Below are 18,460 nucleotides of genomic sequence, written 5' to 3'. Positions count from 1 at the left end.
TGGCTTGGAACAACTTCGTATTTAGACAATACAGCTCTTAGGAAAATAAATCAATGGACATTCAAATTAGGGTTGAACAACTATAAAGTAACTCTAGTCAGGAAGAAAAGTTACAATGTCATCATATTTATTAATAGTATTATTGATTGTTATTCATAAAAGTGCAGCCTGATCACTCCCATGTCAACTCATTCTCTGACTGAAAGTAAGTCAATTAACTTTTTGTTGTATCATCCTTCTCAATCTCATCATCATCATCATCATAAGAAAAGAGGACTAAAAGTATTTGCCGCTGTCCCAGACGGCCCCATTTAGACCTCTTATCTGGGAATCTCCATATCCCTAACAAGACACTTGCGCTCTTCTGCCGCTTTTCTTTGCTCTGAGTGACGTCGAAGTGGGCTGGCAAAGTGCTAAGTGTTGTAGTTTAGAATGCTATCAGTAGGCTATAAGAAAAACATCACAAGTCAACGAGACTCAAGATAGTGCGCGTTAGTACACCCACTGCTTTCGGATGGATTCCAATGCTTATGTCTTGGCGGAGCGTTCGTACATTTGCGCAGATGTGAGATCGCATGAAAGAGTGTTCAGTCAACTCACTTCCAATTTATCTTCATTCAATAAGTTATAAGAAAGTGCAGTCAAACTTTTTCGTTCTTTAAATCACTTGTCCTGCAGTAGTTAGGATACATCCAGCACTTTGTCTGCCTTTTATCAGATCTCAAATCAGATACACACTTGAACCCAGGACCTGTCATCCTCAAACTCCATCGCCGGGAACTCTGGAGTGGACGGGCATTTGATAAAGCTGTCAGATTTTAGAGGGACATAAAACGTGTCATACGCGCTCTATCTCTGCACGTATCTTTGGTCAAAAACGAGCCATACAATGGATTTCTCATTCTGCCGCCTAATATGTCTTCTGATGGCTATCACTCTGCTCAATCAAAGGTGAGTTGAGAAGTTGAATTTACTTACTTTAATATTTTACCTGAACATTTATTTAAATAGTAGCTGGATGCCTTTTACTTTCACCGGCGTAGTTATTCATCTTCAAGATGTACTCATACATAAGTTAATAAAAATAAATAAATTGTGCCAGTGTTTATATAAAGTTTGTATCGCAAGTATTTATACAGTTGCTACATCATTCAGGTGTGTTTTAATTACATAACCTAGCTACAGTTAACCCAGGCTAATCTATGAAGGCGCAATCAGGTTCATTGTAGGTATTGCTTTTGTTTGCAAATCATATTGTGCAATTATAGTACTGCCCAATAAATAACTCAAAACAAGTTTTAGCTCTGCAAATCCTGTTCGTCTAACATTAGAGGGGTTCAGTTTGTTATAATCACATAATAAGTATAATTTTGCAGATAAAACAGGCTTTGTTCCTTCCATGTTGGGTCAGTGTAGGTAATAACCTAACATTGAATGAAAGGGTTATGAAATATGTATTTACGCATACCTGTTTAATGATCAGGATGCTGTATCACATAAATGTACTTTTCTAGGATACTTTTCTAGGATTTTTTTTATTGACTTGAAAAGTTATCCCACACTTGTGGGATAAGTGTTTATTTTTTTTATTCTTGCCAACATGTGGTTCCATCCTCTGTTGTGACATGCCCCTTCATTCAATACCAGACTGCAAGATTTCAAGTTTGTTGTCACAGAGTGCTTTGAGACATGGTCAAAATGGGTTGGGAAAATGCAATCTGTTATTTGTTTTATTGGTGTTTGATTGGTACATGTTTACACATGTTTTATTGGTCAATACTAAGATTACAGTAACAACTCAGCAAATATGAATGATTGCACAAATGGAATTCGATGTAATGACCTTCATTGTGTGTGTGTGTGTGTGTGTGTGTGTGTGTGTGTGTGTGTGTGTGTGTGTGTGTGTGTGTGTGTGTGTGTGTGTGTGTGTGTGTGTGTGTGTGTGTGTGTGTGTGTGCAGGAGGCAATATATTTAAGAATGCATAACACAATAATAATAAAACAAATCTTTTTTTATTTCCTCACTGTACAATGTACCGCTTTCAGACCTTCAAACGCTTCCTGAGTCAATATTGTCAGAAACAATTTACAACCATAAACTCTCAGAAGTGTAATACTGTTAAACACCTGACTCCTGTCTTGTGAATGACGGTTGTTACACATGATTTACGGGGCACAGAAGTATCAATCATGTACTACAGAACAGGCACACCTTAACATCAAACCTTCTGTGTTCCAGGGTAGATTCCAACGAGATTCTAGGGCTGAAAATCCCCAATATTGACCCCATTCTCAACGCCAACACCGTTTGCTTGACCCTGCCTGGACTGAACCGCAGACAACTGGAGGTGTGCATGAGAAACCCCGACGTCACCGCCTCGGCCATCCAAGGGATCCAGATCGCCATCCATGAGTGCCAACATCAGTTCAGAGGACACAGGTGGAACTGCTCCAGCCTGGAGACCAGGAACAAGATCCCATACGATAGTGTGGTTTTCAAACGAGGTGAGTCACCTTACAGAAAGTACGGGGTAGGGAACCCCCTTAGTTAAAAAGGGTGCTTCTGATTACCACGCCTGCATCCCAAATGGCACCCTATTCTCTATAGAATGCCCTTCTTATGAAAGGTATTGCACTATAAAAGGACTAGGGTACCATTTGGGACTTCTACCACAGGTCCCCTTTACTCATTCACTTCACACACTGACTCACAAAGCTGTTTGTCATTATCATTATTGGAAGAGTTGTTGGTTTTCTGGCACTTGGTTATGGACGGGTATGTTTTTCCTCAGGCATAGAAACTCTAAATGATAGATATTAACAGACACTTTTAAATGAGGTGATTCATCCGCTAAGAAATGCATACTGAATGAATATTTTGTTGCATAGTTGCAGATACATGAAAATATATTTTCTTGTACTACGTTTTACATACAGTAAGTAAGTAGCCCGATGGCAGAAATAAAGCTATTAAGTAATGTGAGTCATTGTTTATTTCAATGCTTTTATGAGTGGGGTTTTACAAATGCAGCATATTATGCATGCCCTAACTAATTGTTTGTTTGGATATCTCATTTTACTACAGGAAACGGATGTCATATCCTCTTTACCTCAAACGTATATCTGCTTGTTGATTAATTCTGACATACTTTATAGGGTCATATTTCTACATTAACCGGAATTAAAGCTAAGCTAAAAAGCCAATGAGACACATAAAGTGAGCCTTCTCGAGGCCTGGCTAGTGCTTTTACTCTCTGCCAGTGCAAGTGCTGTGAATTTGCTCTCAGCACTTTCCCAACTCTCAGTGGCAATACATAAACCTGTTTAGTTGGTTTCTGTAAGACAAAGTGACAGTTTTCTTTAATCTTTAATTAATTTTCCCACTTCCTCAGCCATCAGTTCAGCCGGGCGTGCCTCTCATTTTAAATTATTTGTTAGACTGATTTGTTCCAGGTCTCTCGCCTCAGCCTGCTTGGGAGGAAATCTAAAATAGCATTTTCATGTCTGTGTCTCTGGACTGCATCTAAGTGCTGTCCTCCGCCCCCCCATGGAATCATGGCAAGATGGAGAGGGAGAAAAAGTACTCTGTGTGTGCGTGCCTGCATGCGTGTGTACGTGCGTGTACGTGCGTGTGCATGTGCGTGAATAGGGGATGATCAATGAAACATCATTGACTATATCTTATGTATCTAAACACAGCATTTCCAAAAACGTCAGATGTCAGATATGGAGTTGAAATGTTTTCAATTTTTGGTTTGCATCCCAATATTACACTTTATATACATCACAGAAGACTGAAATATAACATTTGACAAAGAAAAAATCTGATTTTTGTAGTTAAAAAAATAAATATCTTTATTCATTATGAAATCCACCCATGAGGCCAAAGATGGCACTTTTGGTCATCGACTGCATGAAAGGGCTACGATCCAAAATACTATGACAATCACTGAAAGATAAGACTCTCTGTTTCCCTCTACAATCGCCACAAACCTCATTAGAAGCAACCAGGCACTAAATCAGACTGGGGGGGGGAGATCAAAGAAGATCATACAAGATCATACAAGAAGATCATACAAAATTATGACCTGAATACTTCCCAATACCTTTCTGATGCATTTCAATACTGTCAAAAGTACTGTCAGACTGATTTGTAATAGACTGTCATAGCCCCCAATTAAAAAAGTAAACATTGGCCGTTGATTCCATCATTTGTTTTTACATGGTGGGGTCGTAAAATGTTATGGGGTCGCGGACCAAGAAAGTTTCGGAAGCCCTGCCTAAACCCTTTGCATGCTTTTCTTTTAGCCATGGTAGCATTTCTTTTTTTGAACATGTTTTGTGAATAGTGCAAATTTCAGACATTACCGGCTCACATCTGATTGACCAGTGCAGTACAGTTTTTCATTAATCATGTGCTCCATCTAAGGTATAACAAACAAAAAATCTGCATTGAACTGGAGTCATGGCCAGTTTAGGATTTGGGTCTGAACATCTCTTTTTTTTTTTAATGTTTTTATTTTTTGTAGTACTTTTAACCCCTTTTTCTCCCCAATTTCGTGATCTCCAATTGGTAGTTACAGTCTTGTCCCATCACTGCAACTCCCATACGGACTCGGGAGAGGCGAAGGCCTCGGGAAAGTCGAAGAACTCAGGTCTGTAGTGACGCATCAAGCACTGCGATGCAATGCCTTAGACTGCTGCATCACTTGGGAGGCCGAACTGAGCATCTCTACAATGGTGACAAATAGGGCTGTTTGGCTGTAAGATTTGGAATCAAACTGTAAGATTTGGAATCAAACTGTAAGCTTTAAAGGGCAAATCAGCAGTTGAAACAATCTCAAATCGTTTATCCTGCCCCTGTTTCGGTAAAAATCTGAAGGTAGGGTCTGGAGAAATGCAACCATTCTCAAGTTCATAGACAGAGGTATGGATGCAAGGACTGACCATCCATGACATCAGTTATAGCTTTAACCATGTTTTGAGGCTATAGTGTTTATTAACATTTCAGTTGTTTACAAACATTTAAGCAAAACAAGCCTATTCTTTGGGTTCTGATCGGGTATGCCAGTTTAACTAAGCACACGAGGCTTAGTTATATTATTCAAGAAACAATGGGTACATATCACTAATTAAGTCCAAAAATGGATGTCTCAACTGCGGATTGCTCCTTTAAAGTCTTGAATTTAACCATTTATTTGACTAATCATGTTTGTTTAATAACACAACATTTCTCTTCAGTGAGTTATTCTGAGAAGGGATGGTTTTACAGGAACTCAGCGAGTCATGGTTGCAGGCTATTAAGTCTGACGGGCACTAAGGAGAGTACAGTATAGACAGATACTCTGTATGTTACCCTGTTACCCTGTAAATGGGGAGCACTGGACAGAGAAAGTCTAGGCCCATTAACTTGGTGTAACAATGTTAAGATTCTCTAGCAAAACTGGAGAAAAACCCTCAGAATCACCTTACACACGTGTGGATCCACTGTCAAAGATGTGTGGAATTATTACATATTAATACATTACGTGGGACACGTCCCTGCCCTAGGCATAAGAAACATAAGCTAGTGGCCTAGTTACAATTTTGACTTAAATCGGCTTGAAAATCTATGGCAAGACTTGAAAATGGCTGACATTTATTTTTACGAATAATGTGCAAATATTGTACATTCCAGGTGTGCAAAGCTCTTAGAGATTTACCCAGAAAGACTCACATCTGTAATAGCTGCAAAATGTGAATCTAACATGTATTGACTCAGGGGTGAGAATACTTATAAACATTTAGATTTTTGTTGTTGTTTTGAATTTCAATAAATGTGCAAAAATGTCTAGAAACGCATTCACTTTGTCATCATGGGGTATTGTGTGTAGATGGGTGAGCAAAAAATATATATTTAATCCATTTTGAATTCAGGCTGTAACAACAAAATGTGGAACAAGTCAAGGGGTGTGAACACTTTCTGAAGGCCCTGTACAGTATGTGTATTTACAATCCCCTTCTCCAAAGAGATTACAAATTTACCTAGCTCTTATCAATAGCTCTTATCAATTTATAAATGACAGTACATGGAGAATGCTGTTATTTCTATCGCAAAATAATAAAGAAGATGCTTTTTGGAACCGGCAGGTTCCCTCGACCTTATCCATGGGATCTTTGTGCGTTAAGGTGGTGGAACTATGAGAGAATGAAATCAAGGTCAGAATATAGTATATCTGTAGACACACCACTGCTACACCTTCATTGCTTTGATCTCCGCCTCGAACGAATAGCGGTTGAATAGCACGCTGCTCTCATGCTTAGGTTCAAGGTCAGAATATGCATAGAGAGAAAAATGCATAAAAAGGGAAATGCCTTCCATTTACCCGTGCTTAACTTGAATCAGAATCCCCCCCCCCCCCCCTCCCCCCATTTGAAATGGCAGGCAGATCAAACGGCTGCCAACAGTAGCCAGGCTAATTGTAAACATGCCGGAGAGCTCAATAAAGCGAGAGCTTTAAAGGGGATTAACAAAACGGTGCTCATATATTCTGCACCATCATCGGCCACTTCCATCCCTGCTTATGATCACTGTCAGATCCTTGTGTTGAAAGGATGGTTGATGGTGGTGGTCTGTTCACTTTCAGCCTCTGAGCCTGGAGACATGCAAGTGTTTGGGATTAATTGCTATTGTCCCAGATGTTTCTCTGCCTCTGTTGTGCGGCACGGCGGGGGTTCATACTGGTACTGCAGGCTCATTGGACCTCTCCTCAGCTCAACAGATAGTCATCTACTGCACTGTACTGTATATGCAGTAGGAATCAAACGGTGTACAGCAGGATCCTATCTCGATCTTAAACATGACCCCTTGTTTTTTTCTCTCCCCTCCACCCCCCCCCCCCCACACCCCCAGGTTTCCGTGAGAGTGCTTTTGCATACGCCATCGCAGCGGCGGGCGTAGTCCACGCCGTGTCCAACGCCTGCTCCATGGGGAAGCTGAAGGCGTGCGGCTGTGATGAGAAGCGGAGAGGCGACGAGGAGGCCTTCCGCGTCAAACTGAACCGGCTGCAACTGGAGGCCATCCACCGCGGGAAGGGCATGGTGCACGGTGTCATGGAGCACTTCCCTGCAGATCTGCCCGGGTCTCAGGACTCCTGGGAGTGGGGAGGCTGCAGCCCCGATGTGGACTTTGGGGAGAAGTTCTCCCGGGACTTCCTGGATTCGCGCGAGACCTACAAGGACATCCATGCCAGGATGAGGCTCCACAACAACAGAGTTGGCAGGCAGGTGAGAGGAGGCGTTTCAGCTACTGAAGGGCGCTGTTTGGGGGTGGTGGGAGTTATGACTGTGTAGAGGGGTTTACAGTACAGCTCTCTTCTCTCTAGAGAAAATACTATTTGCGAAGGTCCGGTCACACAAATTTGCTAGGTGGCAAGGTCTGAATGCGCAGTAACAAACCCCCACCTTGCAACCCATGCGATCCCAAACTTTTCAAACCGTTCACACCCCTCTTGTTGGTAGAGAGAAATTGCTAATTTCCTGCAATTGTGCCCATTTCGCCACGTATAATGTCTTTTCATATGATACCAAGCGTCAACGTCCGACTGAGTTCCAATTGATTTTTTATTTTTTAGCCGGGATCCGCGGTCGGTATTGACCCCGTTCTCTGGGTCTGGATCCGGCCTGTGGACCATCTGTTGAGTATCGAGGACTTAGTTTGTGGGGGTCCATAGGGCTATGGTCAAAAGCAGTGCACTTAGATCACCATTTGGGACACACTCTTAGTTCACTGAGGATTTTTTTAAATGGAAAAGACACATTAATGCAGGTACAAAATGAGAGGATTACGACTCGAGTCCTAACGATAACGTCATTTTGAGGCACATGCTCTGATTTTATTGGCTCGGTTGTCAGTAGTGACCTATCAATACAGATTACTCACTGATTTCTCCACATGATGCAATTGCCTTGCATCTGTGTTCTTTTGAGCCAGGCTTCCTCTCCCACTTAGTTCGTAATCAGGCAGTTGTAGCCTACAATAACAACCATGGAAGCAGCTGCGTATGTTGTTTGAAAGTACTCATACTTTTAGTATGGTTTTTCAGATATCAATATAGGAAATCGTTAATGTATTGATATGAAATAGACATACTTATTGGCAATGAAGGTGTCTGCACCACCCCTCACCATATACATTTTCCTATCATTATTACGTTTCAAAGCAAGATGCCTAATTATGTGGACAACATAGGCAGTTCTCATGTCTATGTGATCTTGCAATTTGTGCATGCTCAGTTGAATCTACTTATGTGTTCCTTTGGGCAGTGTAGCATTTGGCTAATAAAGAAGCTTGGTTATGATGGCCATATAGCAGTGGTTTGGAATTAGAACGTAAACATTGACAGTTTCCGTCTAAAAAAACATGGTTATCCTTAACTCTAGTTTAATTTGGCTGATGTTATGATACCATAAGTGATCAAGTGAATAACATTAGTATGCCATTCCACAGGTATTTTCCCAGCATATAGTTGATTTCATGGACAGATGCTTGGGGTTGCCATGGTGTTATTGGTCTGGTGTTAGACTAATTGGATAATATGAGTCAGATTTGTGTTGCTCCAGATGACAGGAAGAGTAGCAGGAGCATGGAATTGGTTTAGGGTTAGTCAAGTATGTTTTATGAAATAAGCAGAGAAGAGAAAGTGCCCAAATAGGAATGAGTTAACAATAGAAATGTTGATATACTACAGTTACTACGTACCACTCCTTCTCCTACTCCTACTGCTTCTACTACTACTACTACTACTACTACTGCTACTACTACTACTACTACTACTACTACTACTGCTACTGCTACTACTACTACTACTACTACTACTACTGCTTCTACTACTACTACTACTACTACTACTACTACTAATACTACTGCTACTACTACTACTACTACTACTACTACTACTACAACTGCTACTACAACTACTACTACTACTACTACTACTACTACTACTACTACTACTACTACTACTGCTACTGCTACTGCTACTGCTACTACTACTGCTACTACTACTACTGCTACTACTACTGCTTCTACTACTACAACTACTACTACTACTACTACTACTACTACTACTACTACTACTGCTACTACTACTGCTTCTACTACTACTACTACTACTACTACTACTACTGCTACTGCTACTGCTACTGCTACTGCTACTACCACTGCTACTGCTACTACTATTACCACTGCGACTACTACTGCTACTGCTACTGCTTCTACTACTACTACTGGTACTACTACTACTGGTACTACTACTACTTCTACTACTACTACTACTACTACTACTACTACTACTACTACTACTACTACTACTACTACTACTACTGCTACTGCTACTACTACTACTACTACTGCTACTACTACTACTACTACTGTTCCTACTACTACTACTACTACTACTACTACTACTACTACTACTACTGCTACTACTACTACTACTACTACTACTACTACTACTACTACTACTACTACTACTGCTACTACTACTACTACTACTACTGCTACTACTGCTACTACTACTACTACTACTACTGCTACTACTACTGCTACCACTACTACTACTACTACTACTACTACTGCTACTACTACTGCTTCTACTACTACTACTACTACTACTACTACTACTACTACTACTGCTCCTGCTACTACTACTACTACTGCTACTGCTCCTTCCCTTACTGCTACCACTACTACTACTACTACTACTCCTACTGCTACTGCTACTCCTTCCACTACTGCTACCACTACTACTACTACTACTACTACTATTAATATTGTTATTACTACTACTACTACTACTACTAATACTACTATTAATATTACTATTACTACTACTATTGCTATTACTACTACAACTCCTACTCCTACCGCTACAGCTCCTTCTCCTACTGTTGCTACTGCTACTACTACTACTGCTGCTACTACTACTACTACTACTACTACTACTACTACTACTACTACTACTACTATTACTACTACTACTATTAATACAACTACTACTATAACTATTACTACTACTATTACTATTATTACTATTATTACTACTACTCCTGCTCCTGCTCCTGTTACTACTGCTGCTGCTGCTGCTACTATTACTACTACTACTACTACTACTACTACCTATTGTTACTGTAGATGATCACTCCCAGGCAGCACTGCTGCCATACACAAAAGTAGCAGTAAATTCCACATTGTTCAACGCTTCCTCCTGAGTCATTTGGTCTTGTATCTTTTCATCCGTTTACTTCGGGTTTCCTTGATTATTCAGACAAAACACAAATGTGGAGTTACTCAGCCAAGGGAAGAGTGAGAGAGAGACTCAGATGATTGTCCTGCTTTTCATGTGCAGCAGGGCTGGCAATAAAGCCATGCTCTGCCCAACACAGTGACCCATCTGTGTGTCCATAGCATAGGCACAATGAGCCATAAAATGATTTGCTTCTTGGCCAGTGATATACTATAAAATCAGATGACATACATTGAAAAAAAACGAACGTCATTTCCAAATCAACAGTCAAGTTAATCCTCTTAAGAATTTCAGAGAGTTTCTATGTTACGTACTACAAGGCTAATGTTGTTAGTTGGATGACAAGACCGATGATATATGATCATTGTTACACCCCTTTGTTTTAGGAAGTTGCAGTGTTATGACAAAAGTATGTCAAGGTAGGGAAGATAGAGAGGCGTAGCTAGCTACTGACTTTTTGATCTATTTGACAATCAGGGTGATAAGTTGCAGGGAAGATTCATAGTTTGGGCACATTGAAGCTCTGTTTTTGACAAGAGGCCTATTTGGCAACAATAGCTGGTTGTGCTAGAAACGTACCTGCTGCTACTGGGAAATGCTTTGAAACTGACAAAACCGCTTTTGGAGACAGTTTCTTGAAGGAGAGCCAAGAAAACCGGAACTATTAACATACGCATTGGTTGAAACAAAAGCTATCCAAGCTGATATCCAATTACCCTGTCCAACAGTTGCAACTGTGTAATTAACAGGAAGTTTATCATCAAATGTATTTCAGTATGGCACAATTGCATTTTGCTGGAATGTATATGCAGTTTAAAGTGAGCAGTTTTAATGAACTCAATGTACATTATCTGACCTGTGTTTTGATACAGATTTGACCAGAGTTGCGTTCAAAGCTGCAGTCTGTGTATCTGCTAGTCGTCACTCAGGTCAGGCTGCACAATGCTCTGGGTATGTGGAGTGCAGTTCTCTTCGCACACTTCATATATCAATGCTTCAATGAGTTCTAAGCTCGGAGGAGAAAACAACTGAAGGTGCAAATTAAATATACTAAAGCAGTGTACAGAGACATCAGAGGTACAGTATGACTCATGGAGTTATGCATCATTAGGAGAACACAGCCAGAGCAGCACCTTGATAACTTCAAACAGAGCAGAAAGCCCCCTCCCCCTAAATCAAAATGAAAACACTGACAGGTGAGGTCTCAAATAATACCTCCACCCTCCTCCACCTCCCCCAACCCCTCCCCTTAAAAAGGAGCTGTCTTTTATAGAGGAATGTGGCGGTTTTAGTGGGGTATACATGTCGCCTCATGCCCACCCTCTGGTTGTCACGACGTTCAGTCTTGTTAAAAGCTCTAATTAGTGGCTGTTGGCTCTTTGGAAACAGATGTTTAAACACAGCGAAAGATTTTAGACATCAAACACGACGGAAAGTAGAAAGAGATTCGCCCTTCCTTCCCCCCAAATACAGATTTCAGAGAAGTTGATCAGGGGAGAAAAGTCCCAGAAAAAAAATCCATTTTTTTTAACCAAAGCACATCCCTCTCATTCCAACAATTTTCTCTGAGTTAATTTTAAGCAAATGTTTAGTGTACAGCAGTGTGTTGTGTATCATTACTGATGATTGATGGTTTTCGAGATTCCCTCGGCATTATTAAATGTCGGTGTCTGTCGATAACATGGAAACATTTGCAAGGGTAGTAAAATTCCTTTCACTTCCATTTTCATTGGAATCACTCAATTTGACCTGCACAGCCCCAACAAATGATGGCATTTATCTCACCTAGCATGTCTGTATTCCCAGCTACGAGCAGTGTGCCTGGAAGTAGATATTAGCGCTCTGCTTTTATGTTGTATATTTCGATTGAATGAGGTCTCTCTCTCGCTCGTATGTAAGCAGAGCTTATTACACATTGACAGGGCCTTGTGACTGCTTGGTCTGGCCTTTATGAAGCCTTTACGGTGGCCTGTTGGATCTCCTTTAGAGAGTTGTAGCATCTAATGAGAGGGAGCATTCCATTGGGCCGGCAGTGGATCAGTTTCACCACCCTGGTCTAGGGTCTTTTTAACATTTTATTTTTTTTTACCTTTATTTAACTAGGCAAGTCAGTTAAGAACAAATTATTATTTTCAATGGCAGCCTAGGAACAGTGGGTTAACTGTCTTGTTCATGGGCAGAACAGATTTTTACCATGTCAGCTCGGGGATTTGAATTTGCAACCTTCCGGTTACTAGTCCAATGCTCTAACCATTAGGCTACCCTGCCGCACAGGGGCACCGCCACAACAAATGCTCAACACTGTTTAAGGCACAGCATGTGGAAGCTATCGATGTAATGACGTTTTATTCAAGGGCCCAAATTGGATCTGTGAATGTCGTGTACAATTAACTGAGAGTAAGACTGCATGTGCTTGTTGTGTAGTGAACGGTTTTTCATTAGATTGTTACTTTAAGATGAAATCATTGTTCACTGTCGGTTATTGTGGCCACGTTTGAATCGTTCTTTTGATGACGTGTTTAAATGACTTACTTGGATGCTGAAACTTAATGCGTTGTGGGTTTGTTTATATTCTTTGAATTCTTGGCTTTGTGTCCCTTTATGGTTGTTATTACATGTCTTCGAAATGAACTAGATTAAGCAGTGTGCAATGTTGCGTTGTTCGTAAAAAAAAAACGGACGTTTGACATTCCAGGACAGATTTATCTCCCACAAATATCCAAGTCATAACCCACAGGATGTAGCTAAGTTCATAACTTAATGTCATATTTGCTAAACATTGAGTCATTATAGTACTCTAAATCTCATTGAAGATAGACAACATACCAGTAACAATCCACAAACAAGACAGTCAACAGAAGTCATTTAGGCCTAACATTTTAAAAGACTATTCAATGAAAATAATTATGACACAATAAGGATGAGAGGAATAGGGGATTAAGCACGATGGCAATATAAAACAGACACACCATTGATAGAGGAAGGAACATGGTTTGCGTCCCAAACACCACTAAATAGGGAATAGGAAGCCATTTGGGATGAAAACATAGCGAAGTGTTTAATTGCTCTGTACACCATGTAATACCTAGTATTGCCTGTGGTCCTAATCTGCTACCAATATGTCTTATTTGATCTCAGTCTGGGGCTGGTTTATAGAGGAGTCTGTCTCACTCTTCCCCAATTAAAACAGCCCAGATGTGTGTTTTTAACGGTGGTCTGCCAATGAATTTGAGGGCAATTACTTCTATAGAAGTTTTTTCCCCCCTTTGCATAACTACAATGTTAGTTTATAAGACCTACATATGTAGTCCACAGTTTTCATTGAGACTGACAGTCAAAGTGCTGAGACAGAGGCCTTGGAGGATTTGACCATGTGTAGTTAAACATGAACATCTCCTCATACAGTATAAGAGGGTATTCAAATCAAGAAAAGGGGTTATTCGGCTGTCCCCACGGGAGAACACTTTGAAGAATCCTTTTAGGTTCCGTGTAGGACCTAATGTGTAAAGGATTCTATATGGAACCCAAAAGAGGTTCTACCTGGAACCCAAAAGGATTTCTTTAAAGGGTTATCCTATGGGGACAGCCAAAGAATCCTTGTATGCAGTTTCTTTCTAAGATGATACAGTTGTAATACCGAGGTACCAGTCTTTGCTAAATATTGTAAGTATTGTTTGTTTATATCTGACAGTTACCATGTATAATATGCTTTGTGAACGTGAGGGAGTATTGTGTGAATACACTATAGAGTGAGACCTGTACAAGACAGGCAGTATTAGCAGTGTAATGAGTCTATGGTTGCATTCAAAATGGCACCGTATTCCCTATATATACTGTATATCCCATAGATCATAGGGCTCTAGTCAAAAGTAGTGCACTGCATAGGGAATAGGGCGCCATTTGGGGCGCAGCCTAGGAGATGCTAATCAGTGGATGGCAGACACAGACACGACCATCAGATAGTTCCTGTACTCTGCTCTCTGTTCTCCCCTCTAGGCATGTCTAGCCTCTGGGCCTATGAGTGAGATTCTATAACCCAGTCAGTTCCGCTTCCAAAAGGGCACCATAAATCACTGCCATATCAGCGTCTCTCGTCAGGCAGTCACTTCCAGGATAGCTCAGCTCGGCAGCGGCTCACACACTCTTCCTCCCGGTGCCACAGGCACACCCACGTCGACTCAGCTCATGCCCCCAGGTGCACCCTGGTGCACCACGGCTTGGAGGAAAGGGAACAATCTTCCTGATCTGATCATCATCACCGCAGTCATGTCAGAACAGGCCACTTATGGTAAGAGCAGGCAGGTCCCATTTCCTAAACTGTGACAGCTCTGAGGTTTTATGCCAGTTTTGGTTTCAGTCGTCTCTCGTTTGAGTGTGTCATTTTTGTGTCCCCCGCTTACAGGCTTCAGGATATTGCTTCGTCTAGATTTTTTTGTTGTAGTAAATAAAAAACCTACTAGTTAGACAGTTGATTATGAGCATTCATGAAAACAACTACAGTAGGGGAGACAATTAGACCGGCCAGTTCAGTGTGTATCTAAAGGGTTAAGTGGGTTACTGTTGCGTAATTACAGGGTGTATATATAGCCAGAAGGATGCAGTTCAGGGAAGTAAGTTGGTCTGATGTGAAAACGAAGCTTTAAAGGTCTGAAAGTATTTCCCCAGGTTTGTGATGGTGGTCTCTGATTGGGTTGTGATCGATAGTTGTTAGCTTCGGCCCCAGTGAGATCAAGAGTGTTGTTTCTCTTTCACCGTCATTCCTAATGGATGACTCAAGTGGGTCCATTTATCACTCTCCCACTCTACCAATTCACACAGAATATCACTTTCTCTCTATTCAATGGGAACACATACGAGAGGCCCTGGAATGGAAACCCGCAGCGCGCAAACCCAAGCCTTAAAGAATTCATGCTCCTCCACAAAGTATATCTGCTTTTGGCAACTGTTCAAAATGACCTTTAGTCTTAGAGTGGCTACGACGAGCCCTCGGCTCAAACCGTCAGAGCGCTCTGTTGAATGGATCAGAACACAGCTGAATAATACAGTGGGTTTCGACTCGTTTCGACCGAGAGAAAACACGTTTCAGGGTCTCCTCACTCTTCATCAGATTCTATCTCAAAACAAAGAAAGAGAACCCAGTACATGAAATAGTGCAGCTTCATCTCAGCTCGTTTTAGCTCTGACTCACTCACACACTGTGGTAGTAGAAACGTAATCCTTTAGCAATCGACAGACTAAACTTGACTTCTCTCAAAGGTTTTGAACGTCTTCGTGTGTGTGTGTGTGTGTGTGTCCCAGGGCAGCTACGTAGAGGCCTAGGAGAGAGTAGAATGTGGGAGTGCTGAAGGTGTGTGTTTGTTCTTTGCGCTGTTGATAGGGGTGGGTGTAGGAGCATCTGTCAGTGCTGAGGGTGGCCCCTTTTCCTGTTGGTAATTGGATCTAAAAGTTTATAACTCAGGCTGACAGATGAGTGCATTGTTGAGAAAATGGGAGGTCTGGGAGTGTGGGAGGGACATCCTCATTCGGGATGTGAACTTGGCATTGTCCTGAAAGAGCACTACTTCAGCACAGCTTCTTTGAGTCAGTTATTCCAGGCAAAACATCTCAATAGTAGGCTAGTGCTACCTACATACTTTTGATGCCTAATTGGTCACTCAGCAATATGAAGCACCCACACACAGCCCATGTTAGGAGCAGGGGCCAGGATCAAGTGGAAGGGAGTTCCACCGCCTTAGAGTGAGAAATAGTTTAAATAAAGTGTATTTCTATAGAACCTTACTGTAGAACACTTAAGCCAATTATTGTAGTGACAATTATGTGATAAATGTTAACAGCTGTGGAATGAAAGAGGAGTCTAATCACAGTCTAGTTCATTTGCCTAATTTGATGAGGGAACGTGTGTCCTACTGCAGAATGGGATGAAGGAGGATGTTAACATGCAGTTCCCTGTTCCTCTCTGTGCAGGTGGTGATGGACCACATGAGACGGAAATGCAAATGCCACGGGACATCAGGAAGTTGCCAACTGAAGACCTGCTGGCAAGTCACACCAGAGTTCAGGGTGGTAGGCTCGCTGCTCAAGGAGCGTTTCCACATAGCCACCCTCATCAAAGCCCACAACAGGAACACGGGCCAGCTGGAGCATGCCCACCACCCCACACACAGACGCAGATCCAACCTCAACGAGCTGGTTTACTTTGAGAAGTCCCCGGACTTCTGCGAGAGGGATCTGCGGTCCGACTCGGCCGGTACGCAAGGGAGGATCTGTAACAAGACGAGTCCAGAGATGGACAACTGTGAAAGTCTCTGCTGCGGGCGAGGACATAACATCTTACAGCAGACCCGCAGTGAACGATGCAACTGCAAGTTCCACTGGTGCTGTTACGTGGTCTGCGAAGAGTGTCGAATAACAGAGTGGGTCAGTGTCTGCAAATGAAGAAATGCAGAAATTCAATAATATACCTTTTCTAAAACAGGGAAAGACTGCAAAACACCCATTCCCTTTGCAGTGGACTGCCATTTCCATTAGTAGAATGGAACGCACGAAAACAAGACTGGAATATAGCCAGTTCAAAGAGGTGTACAATCAGAGTGTGCACAGCATGTGTCCAACCACCATAGTTCAGAGCATCTGGAGCTGCACTGCCCTTCATCTCAGAAAGTGTTTTTAGATTAAAGATAGTGAAATACTACGGACAATATTAATAACTGAGCACTCATGAATTTAAACTAGGTTTCTGAAAATGACAAATGGCTGATTTTGTTATCTATAGATGTAAAAAAAATATTATAATAATAATAAAAATATATATATATCTGGGATTCCGGTAATTTAAGAAGAAGAAGAAAAACTAACAGCAGATATATGAAAGAAAGAGGTTGTTCCAGAATGTTATGTCTGCTCTTGTTTTATACTCAGAGCCACACGTTAATGATGTTAACTCATATGGGCTGTTTAGTAATGTTTCAGGTTACAAAATGTGCCAATTCAATATGTCAATCTGCAAAATGGCTACCATGTGCCTCAAAAAAACAGTATATCTATCCATACTGGTAAAAAAAAGAAAGGAAATGTGGACTATGTTGACGGTTGCGGGCGTCCGATTGCAAGGATGGAGTTGGGAAGACAGAGGGTCAAGTGATAGAGACATGAGTATAGTTATACAGAATGGACAGCCTGAGGGCAATGGTGGAGCTGACAATGAAAAGACTGGGCCAATTGGTCTGTGCTGCTCTTGGTACAGTTAGTAGTTGCAAACTCTGGTAATCTATAGCCCTACCTTCACACTACTAACTGTTACGATATAGTCCATGTAATAAAGCACTACAATTATCTCATAGGTTTGACTCAATTAAGTTTAAATGTTAGAAATCTATCGTAAAACCACCATTAGAATTTGTACAGATAAATCGTTAAAATTCAATGCAAATATATGGTTGTATATATCCTTGCTTGCCAGTAGGTCCGTTGTTTGTCTGTGTTGTGTGTTTTATTCTGAAAAATACTATTTCCCCATCAAATACCTTGTCAGTCAGGGTAAATTATTATGAGCAAAACACATTGTGTCTGTGTTTAAAAAACTGAAAATGTGTTACTGGTATATTGGCACAGGTTATTTTGATGCAGATTCGTAGTTTGCACATACATTTTGTTCTGGAGAATGTGTATTTGGGGGATATAACATAGCTATATGCAATTTGTTATAAATGTATTATTTTTCATGTTCGATGGTCATGGTTATTAAGTTATTTTATTTTTGTGGATCACTTAATATTTGTGAAGCAATAAAGAACTAAAGTATAAAAGGGAATTGAATGTGATGGAAAAATGAGAAAAGTACATTTATTTAAAAAATAAAGTGTCCAAATATATCTTGTCATGAGTCAGCAAGTTTGCCGGCAATGCACATCATCACGACTTGTTTGCCTTCCATAGACGTTTGCGTGCAGCACCACTGTGGCATCCTGGCTTAGTGATGCATTCTCAGTTCCCTCGTGTAGGATGAAGTTACCAAGTCAAGTGTAAGAATGTGAGAGATATGCTTTCAAAGTAAATAGATGTGCACTATTAATGTGCAAAGTCATACAGACCTTTTCGTATCTAAACGTACAAGCTGAGAAGAAAAGCTCTCCCTCTTTCCTGAGCTGTAGTAGTAGCTTGGCATCCAATACAAC

At 41.1% G+C, this 18,460-nt stretch overlaps 1 protein-coding gene across 1 annotated transcript; it reads left to right on the top strand.

Annotated features, from left to right (window-relative positions):
- Positions 1 to 521: 521 nt before the first annotated feature.
- On the top strand, positions 522 to 17,802 carry LOC139380194 (protein Wnt-10a). The gene is made up of 4 exons (XM_071122650.1): positions 522 to 951; positions 2,240 to 2,505; positions 6,893 to 7,266; positions 16,251 to 17,802. The coding sequence occupies exons 1-4, from the start codon at positions 890 to 892 to the stop codon at positions 16,719 to 16,721; spliced, it is 1,173 nt and encodes a 390-aa protein (XP_070978751.1). The 5' UTR covers positions 522 to 889; the 3' UTR covers positions 16,722 to 17,802.
- The last annotated feature ends 658 nt before the right edge of the window (positions 17,803 to 18,460 follow it).

The sequence above is a fragment of the Oncorhynchus clarkii genome, chromosome 22 (genome assembly GCF_045791955.1).
Source record: "Oncorhynchus clarkii lewisi isolate Uvic-CL-2024 chromosome 22, UVic_Ocla_1.0, whole genome shotgun sequence".
Lineage (NCBI taxonomy): Eukaryota > Metazoa > Chordata > Actinopteri > Salmoniformes > Salmonidae > Oncorhynchus > Oncorhynchus clarkii.
This window is presented reverse-complemented; position numbering and strand designations above follow the sequence as displayed.